General features: G+C 30.5%; 2 protein-coding genes across 2 annotated transcripts; both read right to left on the reverse strand.

Annotated features, from left to right (window-relative positions):
* Nucleotides 1-4,092: 4,092 nt before the first annotated feature.
* LOC105129881 (pumilio homolog 12-like) lies at nucleotides 4,093-6,776 on the reverse strand. The gene is made up of 4 exons (XM_011032124.1): nucleotides 5,904-6,776; nucleotides 5,067-5,230; nucleotides 4,446-4,704; nucleotides 4,093-4,209 (listed from the first exon to the last, which is right to left on the reverse strand). The coding sequence occupies exons 1-4, from the start codon at nucleotides 6,774-6,776 to the stop codon at nucleotides 4,093-4,095; spliced, it is 1,413 nt and encodes a 470-aa protein (XP_011030426.1).
* A 3,935-nt stretch (nucleotides 6,777-10,711) lies between these two features.
* On the reverse strand, nucleotides 10,712-16,529 carry LOC105129882 (uncharacterized; the record flags this gene model as incomplete). Its single annotated transcript, XM_011032125.1, has 7 exons — nucleotides 10,712-10,825; nucleotides 12,507-12,654; nucleotides 12,759-13,000; nucleotides 13,981-14,088; nucleotides 14,802-15,084; nucleotides 15,330-15,535; nucleotides 16,287-16,529. Coding segments are annotated over 7 exons (1,344 nt in total), but the record flags the coding sequence as incomplete, so codon positions are not given.
* Nucleotides 16,530-20,110: the final 3,581 nt, after the last annotated feature.

The following is a 20,110-nucleotide window of genomic DNA, read 5'->3' on the forward strand; positions in this document are numbered from 1 at the left end:
TTTTCCCATGACGCAGGTGTTCAGAGTTGTAAATGCAGGGGGGGTCAAAAGCCTTTTATATGGTTGGAGAAAACAAAAACATGGATGTTGGGTAAGAGGATGCATTTGATGTGAGAGAAACATAGAGCAAGTAGTGGTAGCGAAGGTGAGGCACCAAGAAAAGAGCTACAATTATCTAAAGAATCAGCTATTTAGAGCTCTTTAAAGAATATGATATGCCTACAAATTCCATGGAGCTAGATCTTTTACAACTTTTAAATACTCTATCTTATTGCATGATTGACCTGGGGTTCTCTCTACAGTAATTGTCATTTTGATCTTTTCCGGGGTTTGTTCAACTTTTTTCAAGTACTTAATGTAATTCTTATATCTTGTTGGTTGATGTATTTATAGCTTAAATACTATCAAAGCATTCTTATTTTCTCTATTAAATTAACATCTTTTTTCCAGCATATCCAAACATCGATCAAAATCGGTAAGAGTACTAACCCTAAAATGAAGATAAAGGTTAAAAGTGTTAGAAATATTTGAAGGAGATAAAGGAAACAAGGAACATAGGAAGTATGATGAAAAATAAATCTTATTTATATAAATATTTCTTTCCTGAGAGAGGAAGTTCCTAGATTTGAACTTAGACTTACAATACTTCAAACATATTTATACTAATCTAGGATACTTGAAGAGACTTAAAATATAAACACATATTTAATAGTGACATGTATATACTTAGGAGACACCTATGAGAATAAAAGACACTTTGAATGTAAACTTTAAAATTAATTCTGACAAAGTATTTTTTGTATTTAGTAAAGGTTCTGTTGATGTTTCTTTTTAACAATCCTTATTAATCTCCGTTCTATGTTTGTTTTTTGCTTATATTTTCTAGATAAGGGAGATAATATTTAATATGCATGTAATATAAATATATTTATTATATGATGAGTACAACTGGTTGATTCTTAAATATTTATACATATTACTTTATTTTTTGGGTACTCATCTATTATTGAATTTGCCCTTGTATTCTTTTGAATTAAATTTTATTTGATATGACATTCATTTACTTACAGATCTATATGAATATTTGTTATTTCTTGATATCAGGATACTTGTCAAAAACTTCATACTAATAAAAAGTAATTAGTTTATATGCATATAGTAACCCGTATACCTAGCTAGTGGGAGAGACACTAACTTATAACGACTAATTTTTCCATAGTTATTGGGACCGCAAACCTCATCTGTTATTAGAATTCTATGGTTTCATGTAATTTGTTATTTGACATGTATCCCATTACCATATACTTATATGCTTAATGCGTGTGTGTGTGTGGATTACAATTTATAATATATACAATATGTATTAAATATTAATCCCTCATCGAGTTGGTTGAACTCACTCCTTATTTTTAATATTATTTTCAAGTTCTTACCTTTTGTTAACAAACTAACTTTGTTAAGAGTTTCTGCTTTTTTAGTTTTAGTTGGAATGCTTTGCTTATTTCCAAGAGGTTTTTTTTTTTTTTAGTCTTGATTTAATATCTTAAAGTGATCCACTATTACACTATTTTATTTGAAGTTTGGATTCTTATACTGTAATAAGTATTATGAATTATTATTTGATTTTATTGATTTTGAAAAATATTTATGGAAAGTTTATGAAATGATGTAAAATCTTATATAATTTGTTTTATGAGAAGTATGTTTCAGGCTTAATATAGATGAGATGTTTTTATAGCATCGCTCTTGCAATGCCAACTATAAACCTAGAATTCAGGTTGTGAAAAAGTTAGGATCAGAGAATGATTTGTTAGAAACTCTATAATATAGACTTTGTTTTTGTGACAATGTTTATGATAAGTTTTTACCATGACGCAGGTGTTCAGAGTTGTAAATGCAGGGGGGGTCAAAAGCCTTTTATATGGTTGGAGAAAACAAAAACATGGATGTTGGGTAAGAGGATGCATTTGATGTGAGAGAAACATAGAGCAAGTAGTGGTAGCAAAGGTGAGACACCAAGAAAAGAGCTACAATTATCTAAAGAATTAGCTATTTGGAGCTCTTTAAAGAATGTGATATGCCTACAAATTCCATGGAGCTAGATCTTTTGCAACTTTTAAATACCCTATCTTATTGCATGATTGACCTGGGGTTTCTCTCTACAATAATTCCAACACTCATAATAAGAGAATAAAAGACACTTTGAATGTAGACTTTAAAATTAATTCCGACACTCATAATAAGAGAATTGAATCACCACGATTTCAAAATTAAAAGGGAGTGTTTGAATGTAGACCTTTAGTGTAGACTCTTAATATATAAAGTAATGGTTCAAATTGATTTTTGCTAAAATTATTTTGATAAAAGTAGAACTAAACCAATAGCATTTCCAATGACAGCAAATGAGAAATTACATCAAGATGATGATGCGGCTAAAATTTATTCAAAGTATTTCAAGAGTCTCGTTGGATCTTTAATCTATCTCACAAATTAAAGACCTAAAATTCTCTTTCCTGTTAGTATTATTTCCAGATTTATGAAGAATCCTAGCAGACTTCATCTTGCAGTAGCAAGAAGGATCTTGCGATATCTTCAAGGAACCAAGGATCATGAAATCCTATATAAAGAACAAAATGAAAATAGATTGATCGGTTATTCTGACAATGATTGGAAAAAAAGCTATGATGATAAGAAGAATACTTCTTGGTATGTGTTCTGTCTTGTAACAAATATGATAAGAAGAATACTTCTTGGTATGTGTTCTGTCTTGTAACAAATATAATTTTTTGGTGTTCAAAGAAACAAAATTCTATAGTTTTATTTTTTGCAAAGGCAAAATATATTATTGCAAATGAAGTTGTTGGTTGAGGAGAGTTCTTAGTAATTTGTAGTAAAATGTTCTTGATCCTACCATTATTTTCTGTGATAATATGTTTGTAATTGCAGTAATTAAAAATCGTTTTTCATATAAGATCAAAACACATAGAAATGAGGTATCATTTAATTAAAGACATGGTAAGCAAAAGGAGATTCAACTAGAGTTTTCATTAGAGACATGGCAAGCAAAAAGAGATTCAACTAGAGTTTATCAACACAAATGATTAAGCTCCAGACGTCCTCACTAAAGCAAACTAGAGTTTATCAACACAAATGATTAACCTCCAGACGTCCTCACTAAAGCTGTACCAGTTGAGAAGTTTCAACAATTCAAGGGGTTCTAGAAGATTACAAATTAAGATGAAGTGCTAAATGTAATTTGTAATTCTCAAAGTCTTCTATTATTAACTTTTATAGCTCTTCTTCTTTCGGGTTTTTCTAGATTATGGAAGTCTATGTGTTCCTAGATTTCATTAATTCAGCTCTTGTTATATGGGCATTTTCTCTTCAGTTTATGTAAGCAAGAAAACAGAACAAAAGTATAATAAAAAACATAACTAAGTATTGAGCTGCAGCTATACCAATTATCACTTCCAATCCTTTTTCTTCTCTGTTTCCGCAATTTATTTCCAACAAAAAGAAAGTGTTCAGATGATTTACAATTTGGGCAACACTATGAGATGGATGGCAAGCGTTTTCCATGCTGAACACTAGCATTTGTTCTGTGATCCTACATTAATCATTGTTTGCGATACGCTCAAGAACCATGTCAAATTTCAAATATCAAAATATAATCAACTAATGAAAAGAAGGTGTTTCTAAGAACTCGGTCAACAAATAAATACTAAAACTAAGAAATTTATAATATATAATAATCAACAACAGCATCTCTGTTGATGAAGCATATTTACCTTACATCAACATAGCATCCAAATGTTTTGTTTAATGTACCAACAGCTTCAAATTACAAACTCATCATTATTTCTTCTGCAGACCAAATGTTTTGTTTAATGTACCAACAGCGTCAAATTACAAACTCATCATTATTTCTTGAAACTACTACTAATAGCTATCTATAGCAAAAGGCAATATAACAGTCCTCTTCTCAAGTCTAACATCGACAACAAATTAACTAATATTTCAGGGATATGCTACACGGAACTTTCGACTGCTGAAAGCACAACTAGTTCGAAACTTGGTGTCATGGCTTAGCGATTATATCCGGTACCTGATATCTCGAGCTTTCCTGACCACCCTTTTTGCATTAATATCACTGTGCAGATCTGGATAGGAATCATTTATGCGACTGACAAGAGCATTGCGAATGCCTCCCTGCGTTGGCAGAAAAAGGGAAAGGTAGTTTATTATTGTATCAAAAGAATGTGGCAAGCAAGATTTACGCTCGTTGAAGCAGGAAAGGCATGAGCATATGTAGTGATATCTAATGACTCGAGTTTTTTCGTAAACATAATGTGAAAATATGGATTGACATGCCTTGATGGTTAGCAAGTGTAGTACCAATCACAAAGTAGCCAATAAATTAAAAGGCATTGCGTAAATGTTCTAACCTTTGATACTTCTAGTGCCTTTTGAACAACATAGTTCCCGAAATTATTACGGCAGATGTTCACAAAGTAAGGGCTGTGCATAAACTCCTTGATAATCATTGAAGCATTCTCCTCCCCGCTCCATATCAAACATTTCTCCACTACATTACTTCCAAACTTGTTCATGGAGAGAGACACAAAATATCCTTTTAGCTTCTCTAGTATCCCGATTGTTGCATGCTGTATGCGTTCGTCGAGTACATGTTGCACGACATAATTCCTAACATGCAAAAGGAAATTAGAAAGTTGAAGGCATCTGTAAGGAAATGTATAGATGAAACAAACTCTTCTTTGTGTCTATAAACTTTTGGCTTCCAGTACAAAGTTTATATTCAAAATGCCTAAGGAGGAATCTTATCTTCATTGGTTTTAATTCAAAAGTTTTTGCATATAGATTTATTGTTGAAAATCATACAATAATTCTTGAAATATCTAACATTGGAAGCTATTATAGCTTATTTTCATGATAAAGTATTTATGAAAAGTAAATTTTAAATTATGATTCAATATAAAAAATCATTTTTCATAAATCATGTCAAGGAAGCTATTTAGTAAACATAAAAGAGGAGATAAAGGACACACCCAAAAGGACTTTCCGAGAGTAGCATTGCATTTGATATTGTTTCAAGCAAAAGATGCCGCTTAAGCTCCCCTTGTGCACAATCCAAAGCTCGGTTCAATATACAACATCCGCTTTTATCCATTGCAATGTCAAGAAAACTTTCTGCTATTTCTTTGATGAGGGGCTGCAAATATATAAAAAGCTTTTATCATGATTATGAAAAGAAAATCAACTGCAAACATGACTCGTAGATTGACTAATCATTCACCTTCACTATATGAGAGTGTGCGTTTAAAGTAATTAAAATATAACTATATCCATTGGTGTGTTCTTGCCGTATCTCATTATTAAAACGCTAAAGATTAATATATTCTTCAAACTATGGAATCTTGCATAACTTCAAGTTCAAATAAATTCAATATTATGTAGATATATACTTAATTTGAAATCACTTTTGTGTAGCAAGGACAAAGCATATATATATATATATATATAATGTGTGTGTTTCAGTGTGTGTGTTACCTTTATATCATCCATTGGGAAATGTTCCAAGCATTTTTGAATTACATGATAACCATTTTGGTTCTTGGATAAGATGACCGTCCTCCGAATCAAAACTTTTGTAAGCAGCAATCTTTGCTTAGGCGTTTTGATGTGCTCTATCATCTTTTGCATCGCACGGGTTCTATGAAAAGAATAATTAAATGAAATTAGTCCAAATCATTGATTTGGAGTTTGAATTAAAACGAGAACACCATATATACATACCCCACTGGATGAAAGCATAACCCAAGCAGCCTCCTTTGGTTATGGTTCAAAGAGAGAATAAGTTGAGTCATTTGGGCTTCACTGCATACTTCAAAAAGCTTCTGAATAACATGATTACCAAACTGATCTTCCATTAAGTCATGTACATAATCTTTCACTTCCAAGAAAATCATCTCAATTAGATCTGGCTTCCTCTCATCAAGGACGCCCTGCAAGACCCGATACAGACTTTGACTTCTTGCTGCCACAGCCACTCTGCCTTTTAGTTTATATAGTGATGGGTGATCTGATTGAAAAACTGGGGAATTAGGCAAAGAAGAAACCCTCAGAGTATCTGACTTTGCAGATTCTAACGATCTTACTCTTCTAAATTGAGAGCCAGTATCAAGTATTGTGCAATCAGCATCGAGTATTCTACCAAGACATAATCCATAATGATCAAGCGCATCATAAGACTGACTACGTATACTCGCGCGCGAAGTGCTCCCATGCTTATTTCCGAAGTTGGAAAAAGAATGCAGTGCAAACCTATCTCGGCAGTCTTGGTCCTGGATATTTTGATTATAGCCGAGGATGCCATTATTGTTTCCGATGTTGGAAAAAGAAGGATGCACCTTATATCCGGTCCCATTTTGGGAGGTGCTGGGGAAAGAATGCAGCGCAAACCTATCATAGTAGTCTTGATCTCGGACATTCTGATCATAGCCGCAGCCTCCATTATTGTTTCTAATGTTGGAAAAATAAGGATATTGCTCCATATATGTGGTCCCATTTTGGGAGCTATTCTGGTATGAGGGGTGACCAGCAGCAAGTGAGTACTGATCAGCACTCCTCGTCGTGTTGAAAGATCGCTGTTGTTCATTAGAAGAATGAGAGCATCTACCAGTTGTAGAAAGATTCATTCTAGCAAAGTAACTTTCTAGAATTGGATCTTCAAAGGGACTAGAATAATCAAGTTCCATATTGTAAAAGCGAGGAGATTCAAACACGAATCCAGGGGGGGGGGGATTTCTAGGTTTTGTTGTGAGCTGTTAGGATCGTATACAGGGAAAAGAATTCCATGGTTTTGTTGTGAGGTAGGGTTTTGGTTGACTGAAGTGCTAGGGTTTTGGGGCTGTGAGTGTGAACCAGCGCTTTCAGAGATGGGGTTTTCGCTTGATGAATCAACAAGGGAAGTGACTTGTTTTTTCCTTTGACATCTCCTTTCCGTGCTCACAAAATCATTGTTGGAGAAAGGAAAAGAAAGAAGGGAGTGCTTATTTATTTCCCAGCGAGTCTAAAGTCAGTTTAGGGTTTGATGGTTTTGAAAACCACATAATATTTATACGGGCTCCTTATATTGGATTTGGATTAAAAGCAAAATTCTGGCTGAGGAGAAAAGGTAGAGTCCTCGAGGATAAGAAAGCAGATATTATTTGGAGATAGTACTGTAATCAAATAAAAATACGTACCTCATATGGAAACGTTTGTTTCTCCTTCTAGACTACTGCAATTCGTGTTCTATTGAAAAGGAAAAACTAGATTCTTCAAAACTATATATATATAAAGACAAAGAATAAAGAAAAACTACAATAAACTCTTTAAAAATTAAGAAAAAAAACTAATTATACTTTTTTTTTCTTCCAATAATAATATTCAATAGTACAAGGTATCCTATGAAACATGTTGTCGATCAATCGGACGAGTCTGTGGGTTTGGATTTACACTAAGAATGCTAATTAATCATTAAAGTAGTAATTTTTTGAAAAACAAATGCAATTATAGACCGAGCCGGCTTAAGGGGAATCCATCTTTGAGTAAAATAAAGTGTTTAAAAATATTTAAGAAATATTTATTTTTAATTTTTATATATGTTTGATAAATAGGATATTAGATAATTTTATTTTATACTCGAAGTTTTTTTATTAAATAAGAATAATTTTTATTTCATAAAGCACAATTAACTTTCTTTTTGTCTAAACCAAAGCCGAAAGGAAAAAGGTTTATATATTAGAATCCAAAATAAAAACTATTTGTGTGGAGTAGTAGAAACAAATACACGTACTGGTAAAGCGAAAGATCGATAAATAAAGACGTAAAATGTGGAATCTTTATGCTTATCTAATTGTATTACATCAAGGTTACCATAGACTTTCGCAGCAATATTTAAGGTCGATTATTAAGATAAACACGACAGCGATAATTTCATGATAGCTTTGAACTAGCTATGATTAATTATAGCATGATGATCAAACGCTAAAACAAGAGATGGAATGAAATCTCAATTACGGATAATGACAAGCAGAAGATTTTGTAACTCGCTTAAATTAAGATAAGTACACTTACTGAAAATTACTAGGGAAAAAAAGAAGAAAAAACACTTCATTCTTTTCTTTCCAGGACCTTGAGCTGTCTTTGAAGATGGTGGAAAAGTAGTTTTCGTAGAAATCATCTTCAAGCTTTTGCATGGAGGCTTTCGCAGCTAAAGCGACACCAAGATCGATGTAGTCAGCTAAAGTTGCATGGCTGAAGAAGTCTAGGGTGATTCAATCTTCACAAATAAACCCGCTGTCTGGCTTAAACATTCAAGCCTAGCGGAGATGTTCAACGGAAGGTCATGTTCAACTAGCTAGAGGAAGCACATGCAGTGCAACACATTTACAATGTATTATTGCCCATTAGAAGAAATGAAAAGACTCTGAAATACCAGTCGGCCTTGCTGGGATGCTACGTACCCTTGCTATCTTCTAAGTCTACACAATTGAAGTCCTTCCGCTTCCTGCAAGCCCTCATATTGGCTATGGCTTCCTCCATATGGACTGCAGATTCCACGATCCACTTCAATCTAACTCTTAAATATCTCGAGCAGAGCAGGCAACCCCTAAGCAATGCCCTCATTAAGTTGTGTTGCAAGGCATGGAGAAAGCTAAATTGATAGCTGCTTCTACGTGGCCTTCTTAAGATCCATCTAGAAAACATATCTTGTGCTTCCGAATCCGGTTTAACTTTATAGTGAAATGGATCGTGTGTGTGTGTAAATAAGGCTTCGCGTATTTAAGATTGAATGGAACTGCTCTTCTTTGCACGTTGCTGTTTCCCCATTTAGTAAGATTTCGATTCTATCCGCAATGCTCGTACACCAAAGCTTTTAAAATTGGATAGATAACCAAGACCAAGACAGTTTTTGTCTATTCCAGTTAATGATTAAAGGCTTTAGGTCTCTCAATCCAGTCCAGCACAAGGCGCCACAGTAATTCTCTGCCTGTGGTGCAAATGGACCCCAAAGTTTCTGACAGAAATCATCTGGTTGAAGCCGAGGAAGAGCTACTATATATCTAAAGTAGCTTCAATGTAATGCTTAAGCAACCCCGGCCTCCAACTGATACACGACTTCCATATTTGCAAAGAAGTTGCTAGCTTCATTTCCTTCATCGATCCAAGTAATGTTTAATTTATGATCCTCTCAATTTGAGTATGAGAGCCCACATGAAATTGATGTACAATATATCCCATCAATGCTGATCCAACTGCATCTGGGCTGATTCTTGACTCCATTCTCCCTCGTTATAAACCCAAGTGCTATGACATTGTCCCATCGATGAGCAACTGCGAAGACAGTAGCTAGCATTACAGAGAGGAGATATTAATTAAAGTATAAAATTTAAAATTATTTTAAAGAAGGCATTAATAAAAAACTAAAAAGAAATAATATATCATGAACTTGGATTGGATGAGAAAATTAAAAATAAAAAAGTATAAGAATAATGATCAAATTAAAAACAGCAATACATGATAAAAAAAAATTAAATATGTAGAATTTTTCAACATGTTTTTTCATTTAAAAAATCATAAATAAATTAAATAAACAAACCATTGTGTAAGTGAATGAAAAAAATAAAATTAAACATGTAGAATTTTTCAACATGTTTTTTCATATAAAAAATCATAAATAAATTAAATAAACTAACCATTGTGTAAGTGAATGAAAAAAGTCATTAACGATAAATAAAAATATAATTAAAAAATTAAGAGATAAATATAGATTAAGATATTTAATATCACAACATGGATCATTTACTTGATTATATTTAATGAATTTATTTATTAAAATTAATTTATAATAGAAATCAACACAAACTAAAACTTATTGAATAAAATAAAAAAAATATTCAAGGTTGTATATAAAAGATATTATAAAAAATATAAATGAATCAACTAACCTCCTAAAAAATTAAACATACTCAATATAATTAAAAATAATAATCTTTATTTAAAAAAGAATTAAAAAATCCAAAGACAATAGCAAAGAAGAGGTAGTAACTAAAACATAAATAAAAAATATTATTAAAAAAAATAAAAATATTATTAATTAAAAATCAAAGTTATTTTTAAAAAATAAAGATAATGACCTAGCAAGCATGTTGTCCGCCCCAAATATAAAAAAACTATAAACAACATGTCATCTAGAACTACTAAAATAATCATTGATGTGGCTAAAAAAAATAAGATTTATGATTTTTTAATTCAAAACTCTATTTTAAATCAATTTTTAACTTAAAACATTTAAGAAACATCTAAATAATCTTATTAAATTAATTTATGGCCTTCAAAAGTTCAAAAAACAAAAGCCTAAAACTGGAAATTAAATTGAAATAAAAAAAATTTCCAAACTCAAATTTGTGTTTTTAGTTGTTTTCAAGACAGAATAAATATTTAATCTTAACATTACTCACTCGTTATATGACCCAATCATATATCATTACAATCATCAAAGAACTGTGAGATGAAGAAGAATAAAAATATTACAGTATTTTCCATAGATGCTTTTGTTTTCGTTTATGTACACGAGTGGCTAAAAATGTGTTGATCTACAACACCTTTTCGTCCATTACATTTCATGTATTCATGAACCCACATCTCAAAGCTCAAGATCACCAAACTGAGCACAAGCTGAAAGCACACTACCCATTGTAACGTGATTTGGTCTGCAGTTATAAGTATCCTCCACCGTCAAGCGAAAAAGGGTCAGAGCCTCCAAAGGGAAACCATTTTGGACATTCATACAATTCCAAGAAAGGACATATATTATTTTTATAGGTGTTTTGTAATATAATAATAATTATTTTTTAAATTATTTTTTAAAATTTATTTTTAATATCACCACATCAAAATAATTTAAAAATATAAAAAAATTAAGTTGTATATATAAACACGGCTACATGAGAATACCAAGCACTCGGCTGGTCTGTTCAACATTTCCCAATTTCCCGTACAAATAGACAAGAGCAGTATTAAACTATCAATTGAATCCCAAGCAATTTTTAATTGAAAAACAAAAATCATTCGCCCGAAAACATATGTACACTAGACTAGAAGCTTTCTGTTCATATATAAGGTTTTATAATGGATATATATAAAAATATCAATGTCAATTTAAATTGATATCCATCACTTCGATTTTTTTAAAACATGTTTATCAACTTAATTAAATATTATCCATTTATTAGTGTAGAGCTCCTAATTTATGGATGGGACGCAATAGCTATCCGTTTACGTGCGGGTGTGTATCAGCTCAATTTTTTAAATCAATTTCTAATTGATAGTAGCTGATACACATGTCAATCTAATTGTTAGAGTGTAAATCTAACGACTGAAATACATTATTAGACTCTTTGATATACCACTTGTAGATTTCTTTGAGAACGTCAATGGATAAACCACAAGTTGAAACATGATTTAACTCAGGCATGTCATTGATGTCAACCAATGGAAATAAATAAGAAACCCATGCCGTGATCTACTTTATTATCCACCTTTTGATGATCACACTAACCCATTTCCTGTGTTTTGTTTGATAAAAAATATTTTTAAAACATAAATAAATTTTAAAAAAATAAATTATTTTTTAATATTTAGTAAGATAATAAAAAATAAGTTAAGAAACATTTTTTAGTATTTAATTATATCATGAAAAATAATTTATTAATAATTTATTTTTTTAAGATTATTAAAATAATAAAAAATAAATTTTACAAATTAAAAAGTTGAATGAGAATGAAATTGAAAAAAAAAATTCATAAATTATCTCAAATAAAATAAATAATAATCAAAATAATAGAAAACAAATCTAAAAAATTAAAATAATAATAATTAATATTTCATAAATTATTTCAAATAAAATAAATAAAAATCAAATAAATAAAAATCAAATTTGATAAATAAAAATTTTTAATAAAAAAAATAATAGTTATAAAAATACAAACTAAAGTTAATATAAAAATAAAATTTTAAAAAATAAAATTAAAAAATAAACATTCAAAACAAAACAGATATAATAATTAAAAATATGAAGACCAAATGTGATATAATCAATAAATAATTTAATATTTTTAATTTTTTCATAACTTTCAAAAAATATTTTTAACTTAAATTTTTTAAGAAAATACTTTCATAAAAACCACAAAAAAATTTTAAAAATAATTTTTTAAAAAACAATTTTCAAAAAACAAAAACAGCCTTCTTGTTTTTGCTTTTGTGCTGCAATAAAAAAATTATTTTTTATTTAATTTAAATTAATATATTTTTAATATTTTCCAATCATTTTAATATGTTGATGTCAAAAATAATTTTTAAAAAATAAAAATATATTATTAATATATATTTTAATACAAGATATTATTTAAAAATACTAATAACCACACTCTCAACCATACTCCTGAACTGTAGTTGGATTGAAAAATCTTATGTGGATAATGCCTGTCTTCACAGGAATCATTTTCTTCATTGCTTGTCAAGGATAGAAGTTCCATCAGCTCCATTCGGTACTCAAGGCCTCGCAGGTAGTGCCCCAAAAGCATACACCTTGAAGGGGAAAAAAAAAAAAAAAAGAACGGATGCAACGCTATTAAAATCTTTTGCCAGAGGGAAGAACATCGTGAGAAAAGAGTTAAATGAAAAGGCCTCACCAGAAAAGTAGTCGTGCCAGATAGTCCCTTGTCAATGAAATGAGGGGCTGGAAATGAAGCGAAGTGTTCTCAACAAGTTCAGCACAATCAACTCCAATATTTAGCGATCCAGGTGATGTGTTCTCTGATTGTGGAGGAGTCTTAGAATGCATCTTAGGAGAAAGGGTTGCCAGGAGACCATGGACTACAGAATGGATCGTTTCTTTTAATTCAGGGAATGTTGGTTCGGATAACTCAGCAACCTGTTCATGTCACAACCACATATATTAGCAGCATATCTAAAATAAACCAAGCAATTCATTGCTTGAGGTTTTGCTGTGCATAGAAATAAAGAACTTGGCCAAACGCAAGTAGGAATAGGATCTACAAATTACTGACAGAACACCTTCGCCTCCAGGCTTTATGCAAGAACAAAAATAAATCATAGTACTATTGGGGTTGTAGCGGATTCATAATTAAACACTTAAAAAAACATTAATACTAGTGTAGGAACATGTAACTACATTTAAGATTGCAATAAGCAGGGCCAACAGTTAAACCAAAAGCCAAAAACCATCACTGCTATCAACATAATTAGAAAAGGAGATCATATAAACATTGAACTTATTGGAAGGAACTCAGGATCAGATGGATATTCATGACTTTAGAATTTGCAGGTAACTCCCCGTGTATTGAGAAAACACAGCCAGCATGCCTTACCAAATGCTGGGAAAAAGAAAAGGAAAATAAAAAAAAATCATTGCACATCAAAAGCCCTGGAAACAGCATCCGACTAAGAAACTAAAACCAAATACTTGAAAAACAAAATAGCTTTTCACTCAGTACTACTGCAAAAGAAAACTAGAAAAAAATGACTTTGAATGTTCAAACTTCAAACTACTGGAATTGCAATCAAAGAATCCTTTCTTAGCTTATTCTGATGAAGAAACAGGAACATCAAGAAATTTTGCAGGTCAGAAAGTATTATCACACAAAATCACCACTCTCATGTTTGAGCCAATAACAAGCTTTTGCAAACGTAATAAACAAAAGCAAGATCATACTAGTACTAGACTACTACAGGCATTACACCCTGTAATCAACCAGTTTGATATGAAGCATGCAACAACCACATCTGATAGTGGCATATCATATTATGCAAAGCATTCAGTGATTTGAAAACATCAGGCAAATTTCAAAAGAAGAGATTCTGTAGGAAAATGAGCTTGGGAATAATAATCACCTTCTCTGGTTGTAGTGACCTTAAGTAGTCCAGTAAATCATTCTTTTCTTCGCCGACTAATTGATGCATTTGAAGAGCAGCACTTTTCATCCTAACTTCATGTAGTTCCTTCAACAGAAATAAAAGGAAAATAAAAGACATATAAGAACACATCCTGAACAAAATAAACGTGTCTGTTGACACCATACGAATTGAACAACAAAAAAGATGGGTTATATCATTATCAAAGAATGACAAGACTAAAGCAAATTAATATAATTAGAAATGGAACTTCTCCTCTCCTAAATAACAGCACATCTCTTCTTTCTTGAGAAGGATATGATACCAGGAGAGACACATAGGCCTTCAGAGAAAAGGGAAATGTAAAGCATCAAATACGTGTGATATGTACATAATCAACTAGATAGATTACGTACAGCCTCATAAGAATTAAAAAGGCAAGCACACAGTCAAAAAGTTAACAAAATGTGTTCTCATAAGGAAATCCTAAGCACCAAAACCCATGATACTCACAAGAATGCTGATAAACAAGCATCCTCTGATTAGCTTTCAAACAACTCATATAAGTCCACTCAGCAAAGCTTCCCATTTCAGCAGCCTGAGGATTCCTAGATTCCTATGAAAACCCCCTCTTATTCCAAAAGGCTGCGTTCTTTGTGATGCCTTTATAGGACATCCAGGTAATCATATTCTTCTACCAAGCCACCAACAGCTCCATTTTGTAGGATATTTTTATCATTAATTATCATCCCAAATGATACAAAAAAATAAACTCTGACTTGTCTGTGTTCCAAGGGAATTTCTAAATTGCTATTGCATACCTTTTTCACAGAAGATAAATGAGATTGTAAATGAAGAATATATTGCTGAGCTTCAAGGGATATTTCACCAAGGCCTTGGATATTGATGTCATCAGATAGGTCTTCTGCAATTTTTTCAAATTCAGTATCTTTTCCAAGACTTTGATTTGTTTCTTCACTCTCTAGCACTAACCCTTGAAAATTGTTTTTTGAATTTCCCTGCACTTGCTTTTCAGAATCTTCTTCGTGTATATCAAGGTTTCTTTCAAGGCAAAGTCTACACTCAGCATTTCGTAGTGTATACCTGCAGTTCATGGAGAAATATAATTCATGGATATCTAATAATAGCAACAACAAACGAAAGGCAGCTGATCAAAATGTCCTATGATGCATCAAGTGTTCAAAAACTACTACAACCCATGCAAGAATCGACCACAATAAAAATTAATAATTTCCTTTGTCTTTTGATCATCAGATATCCAAATTGGCCTAGACAGATCACATCATGTTCCATATAAGCTAGATGACAAAAGCAATGAATTATTGTACCCTGTCATCATTGAAGAGACCAATAACTTTGAGAGAGATTCCCACCAAGCCTCAATAAAAACTTGAAATCGGTCTGATGGAAGTAAGCCCAACATGCCCGAGATGGTCCTCTTCATAGCATCCAAAGTAGCAGGTGGAACATCTTTTTGGATAAGGCTCACATCTAATGGCTCTATCTCTTGTATCAATTCTGAAAGAAGTGATTTCTGAAAGAACATACGCTCTCAATCATTACGAATATCATATGAATTCTTCAAGAAAAAGATAGAAATTAATCAAAGACCAACTGCAAATAATCTTGAATACAACATGCCAATTGGTTTTCCTGCCTGCTGGTTATCGTCTAGCTACAAAACTAACATGACTGACTAGTAAAACGAAAACGAAATCACAAACCAAATAACTTAAAGAACCATTTTACATTGCAAGATGAGACGCAAGGAGTTTATCATTGAAAATTCACGATGTACAATCTCATTCTACAAAAACAGTTTCCATCTAATGAATTATCTACAGTGGTTCTTATTTGCTCTCCTTTCCCTGTAAAAATGTAAAAACAGTAAATATTACAAAATTCAGTTCACTTCAAATTACACATTTTGCCAAAATTCGATACCAAATATGCTATCTAAATTCAAGCATACGCCAAATTTAACTCCCGAATCATACCACGATCCTTTTGTTTCGTAATTTCTTCATCATCAACAAAGCCAGTGGTATCAAATTCAGTAGAGTCTTGAACCTATTTTTCTCTGCTCACCAGCAATCCAACTAATTCAAGAGGCTCGGGTAAGCCTAAACTCCAAAAATCCCATCAACAATCATCAAGTCCGTAAAATTCTAATTCCATAAATTTTACACCCAATAAGATAAAACAAAATCCAATCTAAACCAATTCAGTTCAGTTAAGAGAGAGGGAGAAAAACAGTAGACTGAGGATTAGAGATGTGAACTAACCTTATCGGTGGAACGTGGCTCTCGATTAAAACCGAATCCGTCGAAGGAAGAATCTGAATTCGACGAAGCAAGGATTAGGGTTTTGATTTGTCTAGAATTTGCGGTAATAGTGGCGCGAAGAGGATAAGAAAATGCGAATGATAGAGAAAGAGACAGCGGCGTTTGAAGGCGACAGTGATTAGAGGAGAGAAGCAGAGGAAGAGGGAGAGGAAGAGAAGATGAGGGTTTGAAGGCGACAGTGATTAGAGGAGAGGAGCAGAGGGAGAGGGAAAGGGAGAGGAAGAGAAGATGAAGAGAGAAAGGTTGCCATTAAAAACGCAACCCTTTTAGAGTTCTGTGTCTTCTTTCTTCTTTTCTCTCCTCTCTCTAAGCTGTGAAAATCTGGAGCCACGAGATCTTCTGACGAAAAGTTTTAGAGCTAGAGAATTGGTTGGTGACGTTACACGTCAGCAAATTCGTCAGACAGGTCAACTCGTAAATCCAATCAGGACTGTTCTTGTTTTTTGGCTTAATTCACAACGATAAACACTCGATCTTTTTATTTTTTATTTTATAAAACTCTCTCCACTCAAAGTCGATACTATCGAAGTGATTGATACTTAGAGTCGATCCGCAGATTAATTATTGGTAATTAAAAGTATTCTGGAATTTATCTACACAAATAAATGGATTGATACTTTCGCTTTACATAATGCCCTCTGGGCTCTACGTAGCTGTGTTTTACATGTAATAGGGATATTTTTTAAAATATTTTTATTAAAAAAATATTTATTAATTTTTTAAAAATTAATTTTAATATCAAAATATCAAAATAAACTAGAAAATCAAAAAAATAATTTAAAGTAAAGAAAAAACAAAAAAAATTAATTTTTTTAAAGATATTTTACTAATAAAAAATATAATTCAAATAAAAAACGCAATCTTTTCCAAGAGAATTGAAGTTACTGTAAATGGTAATGTATTAGAAATTATTTTTTAAAATATTTTTATTTAAAATTATATAAAAATAATTCTTAAAAATATTTATTTTTGATATCAAAATTATTTCAAATATATAAAAAAATTAATTTAAAAATAAAAAAATTCAAAAACTTTTAAAAATATAATTGAATCATAATATCAAATACCTCCGGAATCTCATTTAAAATTTGAAAATAAATAATCATTATTGGAAAGTTTGAATCAAGTCATTCATATTCATCTAACATTTGAACCTTTGTTTATTTTAAAAATATATTTGATTTTAAAAAATATCACAATAATATTTTTAGTGTTTTTTAATGGTTGTTATATAATGACATTAAAAAAATCACAATATATTTTCAACTTAAAAATATTTTAAAAAAGTACCTTCCATCTAATACTAAACACACATTTAATTAAAAAAAAAAAAAAACAATTTAGTCATGGTATACCAAACCAAACTAAAGTGAGGATACCATGATTATGGAAATAACCATGAAATATGAAAAGGAAAAAGGAAAAAATAGTCATCGAGTACAGGGACCAGCCATTCTTTTTTGGGTTAAAAAAAACACTGATCTTATTTTCAAGTTCTAACCAGTTGCAGACGTTATACTGTTCGTAATTTTGCCATGATCTTAGTCTCAAAGAGGTTCGATGCCTAGCACTTTATTACCTCGCTACCTAATCCATCACCACATTGAATTCAAACATTTCCTCTGGAAAAAAAATAAATAAATGATTGAAAAGATGCAAGCAGGCAACATGGTTTCATCAAATTGTGGCATTAATCTAACATTTTCTTGACTTTTCCTCATTCACATAAGATGGGAAAGGTATTGAGATATTACTGTTTATGTGCCAGCATTTGCAGCTCTCTATTTCAGTAAAGGATGGTTGTTGTTAAAAATCTATAATAATAATAATAAGTGTGTTATTATTAAACAATTTATATTAACTATTAATAAAATAATATAATTCTTGTACTATTATTATTTATATCTTAATTTATGGTTTTTTGCCTGTTATTACATAAAACTATTATTTAAGAGCAAAAAATATATAAAAAAAGAGCTGTGAATATATGTAAAAAAAAAAACAAATAAAAAAACAATAATACCAGCTTTGTTATTATTATAGCAACTACAAGTATAACAACGAAAACTACAAGTTACAAGTATAACAATATTTTGAGTAATAACGAAATTGCAACCCTAGGAAAATTTGTTTTTCGTGTTTATGATTCTTTTGTAAAAACATTTACTTGAAAAATATTTTACTGTGTTTCGTAAATAATTATTTGAAAAATAAGGTTATAGTAGAATAATGATGATGTGCTATGAATTATATGGTAATTGCGAGGTGAGGTTGGTGGAGCGAGAAGGTGACGGTGAAAACAACGAAAACAACATTAATGAAGGTGACAGCTGAGTGAGAAGGCAACGGTGGTACTAACAAAAACAATATAAATGGAAACGAGTATATAAGTAAGATTATTTAATGATATTGCAAATGAATTATTATTTGTGAAATATTTCATGAGAGACAAACTTAAAACAAAAAAAAAATGTATTTTTTTATAAAATATTCTATACAACAAAGTTTTCTTAAAATTAAAAGAACACTACAAGATCATTTTTTGAGATTTCAAATAACCAAATATTCCTCAATCTTACCATTGATTCACGTTTGTATCAAAATGAAAAATGCTTGTGCTTTGCCATGTGCTGAGCTTTTTTTTATATAAAATATAATATTTAGTTCTTATATGGAAAAAAATAAAAAATCATTTATAATAAATAATAACTGCGCTAATTAGAACTAAGTTAATATAGGATATCTTGTCAAATTCATGGTCTAAATCAGGTGGTTGAAATAATCATATAAAACATAAGGAGAATTATAAAAAAAAAATTAAAAAGTATATTATCTTTTTAAATCTATAATCCAAATTATTAAGCTTGAAGCACTCAATCTGAAAAAAATCATAAAGTTTAATTCTCATTCAATCATATATTAAAGAATGAAACTGAAAAAATAATTTCAATTGCATAAAAGAATTTTAAAAAATAAAAATTAAAAGAATAAAGATCAAAATTAAAATACAAAATAAACTTTATATTTGATTTGAATGATGAAATTCAAAACTAATAAAACTTTTACAAAAAAAACAAGGTAAAAAAATTAGAAATCCAAAGAATAAATATCAAATTGAAAAATATAATATTTCAAAAATTGAGATTTAAAAATGAATTTGAAGATAAATAAAACTTCTATAGAAGGACCAAGACAAAAAATAAAAAGTTGAGAAAAAACTAAAGTTGAAATACCAACAATTAAGAAAGTCAAGATATAATTATTGAGAAAAAAGAGAGAAGAAAAGAAAAAATGAACCATGAGCAACATGTGCCACAACAATAAGAAAAGAATATGATGGTATTTTCAACGACATAATAGAAAAACATTTTTTGATACAGGGAGACTTTATATATGTCACCTAAAAAGTGTGGGTATCTTTTATACGCCTCTGCATATGCCATACACATATATATATATATATATATATATATATATTTTTGTATTTTAGCTAAATATCTAAATATCCCTAATTTGACTTTCAAATTATAAAAAGAAAAATGTTGTGAGAAAATAAGAATATCTATTGACCTCATTTTTTTTTTTAATTTTAAAAGTATATTGTGCATTTTAATTGTTTATTATTTTTTTATTTTATTAAATATCACATTTCTCTAGCTTAAATTACAATAATAAAAAAATTATTTTGAAAATACCCTTTAATACTAGGTTTATTTTTTTTATTTTTAAAAATATTTTGGTTGTTTCATCATGTTATTAAGATA

Source organism: Populus euphratica, unplaced genomic scaffold (assembly GCF_000495115.2).
Source record: "Populus euphratica unplaced genomic scaffold, PopEup_1.0 scaffold34.1, whole genome shotgun sequence".
NCBI classification, from domain to species: Eukaryota; Viridiplantae; Streptophyta; class Magnoliopsida; order Malpighiales; family Salicaceae; genus Populus; species Populus euphratica.

Coding starts and splice junctions, on each gene's coding strand:
- LOC105129881 (XM_011032124.1), bottom strand. CDS start 6,776: ATGGAACTTGATTATTCTAGTCCCTTTGAAGATCCAATTCTAGAAAGT. Junction 4,705..5,066: donor CTCTCGGAAAGTCCTTTTGG/GTGTGTCCTTTA, acceptor TTTGCATGTTAG/GAATTATGTCGTGCAACATG. Junction 4,210..4,445: donor AGGCACTAGAAGTATCAAAG/GTTAGAACATTT, acceptor CTGCCAACGCAG/GGAGGCATTCGCAATGCTCT.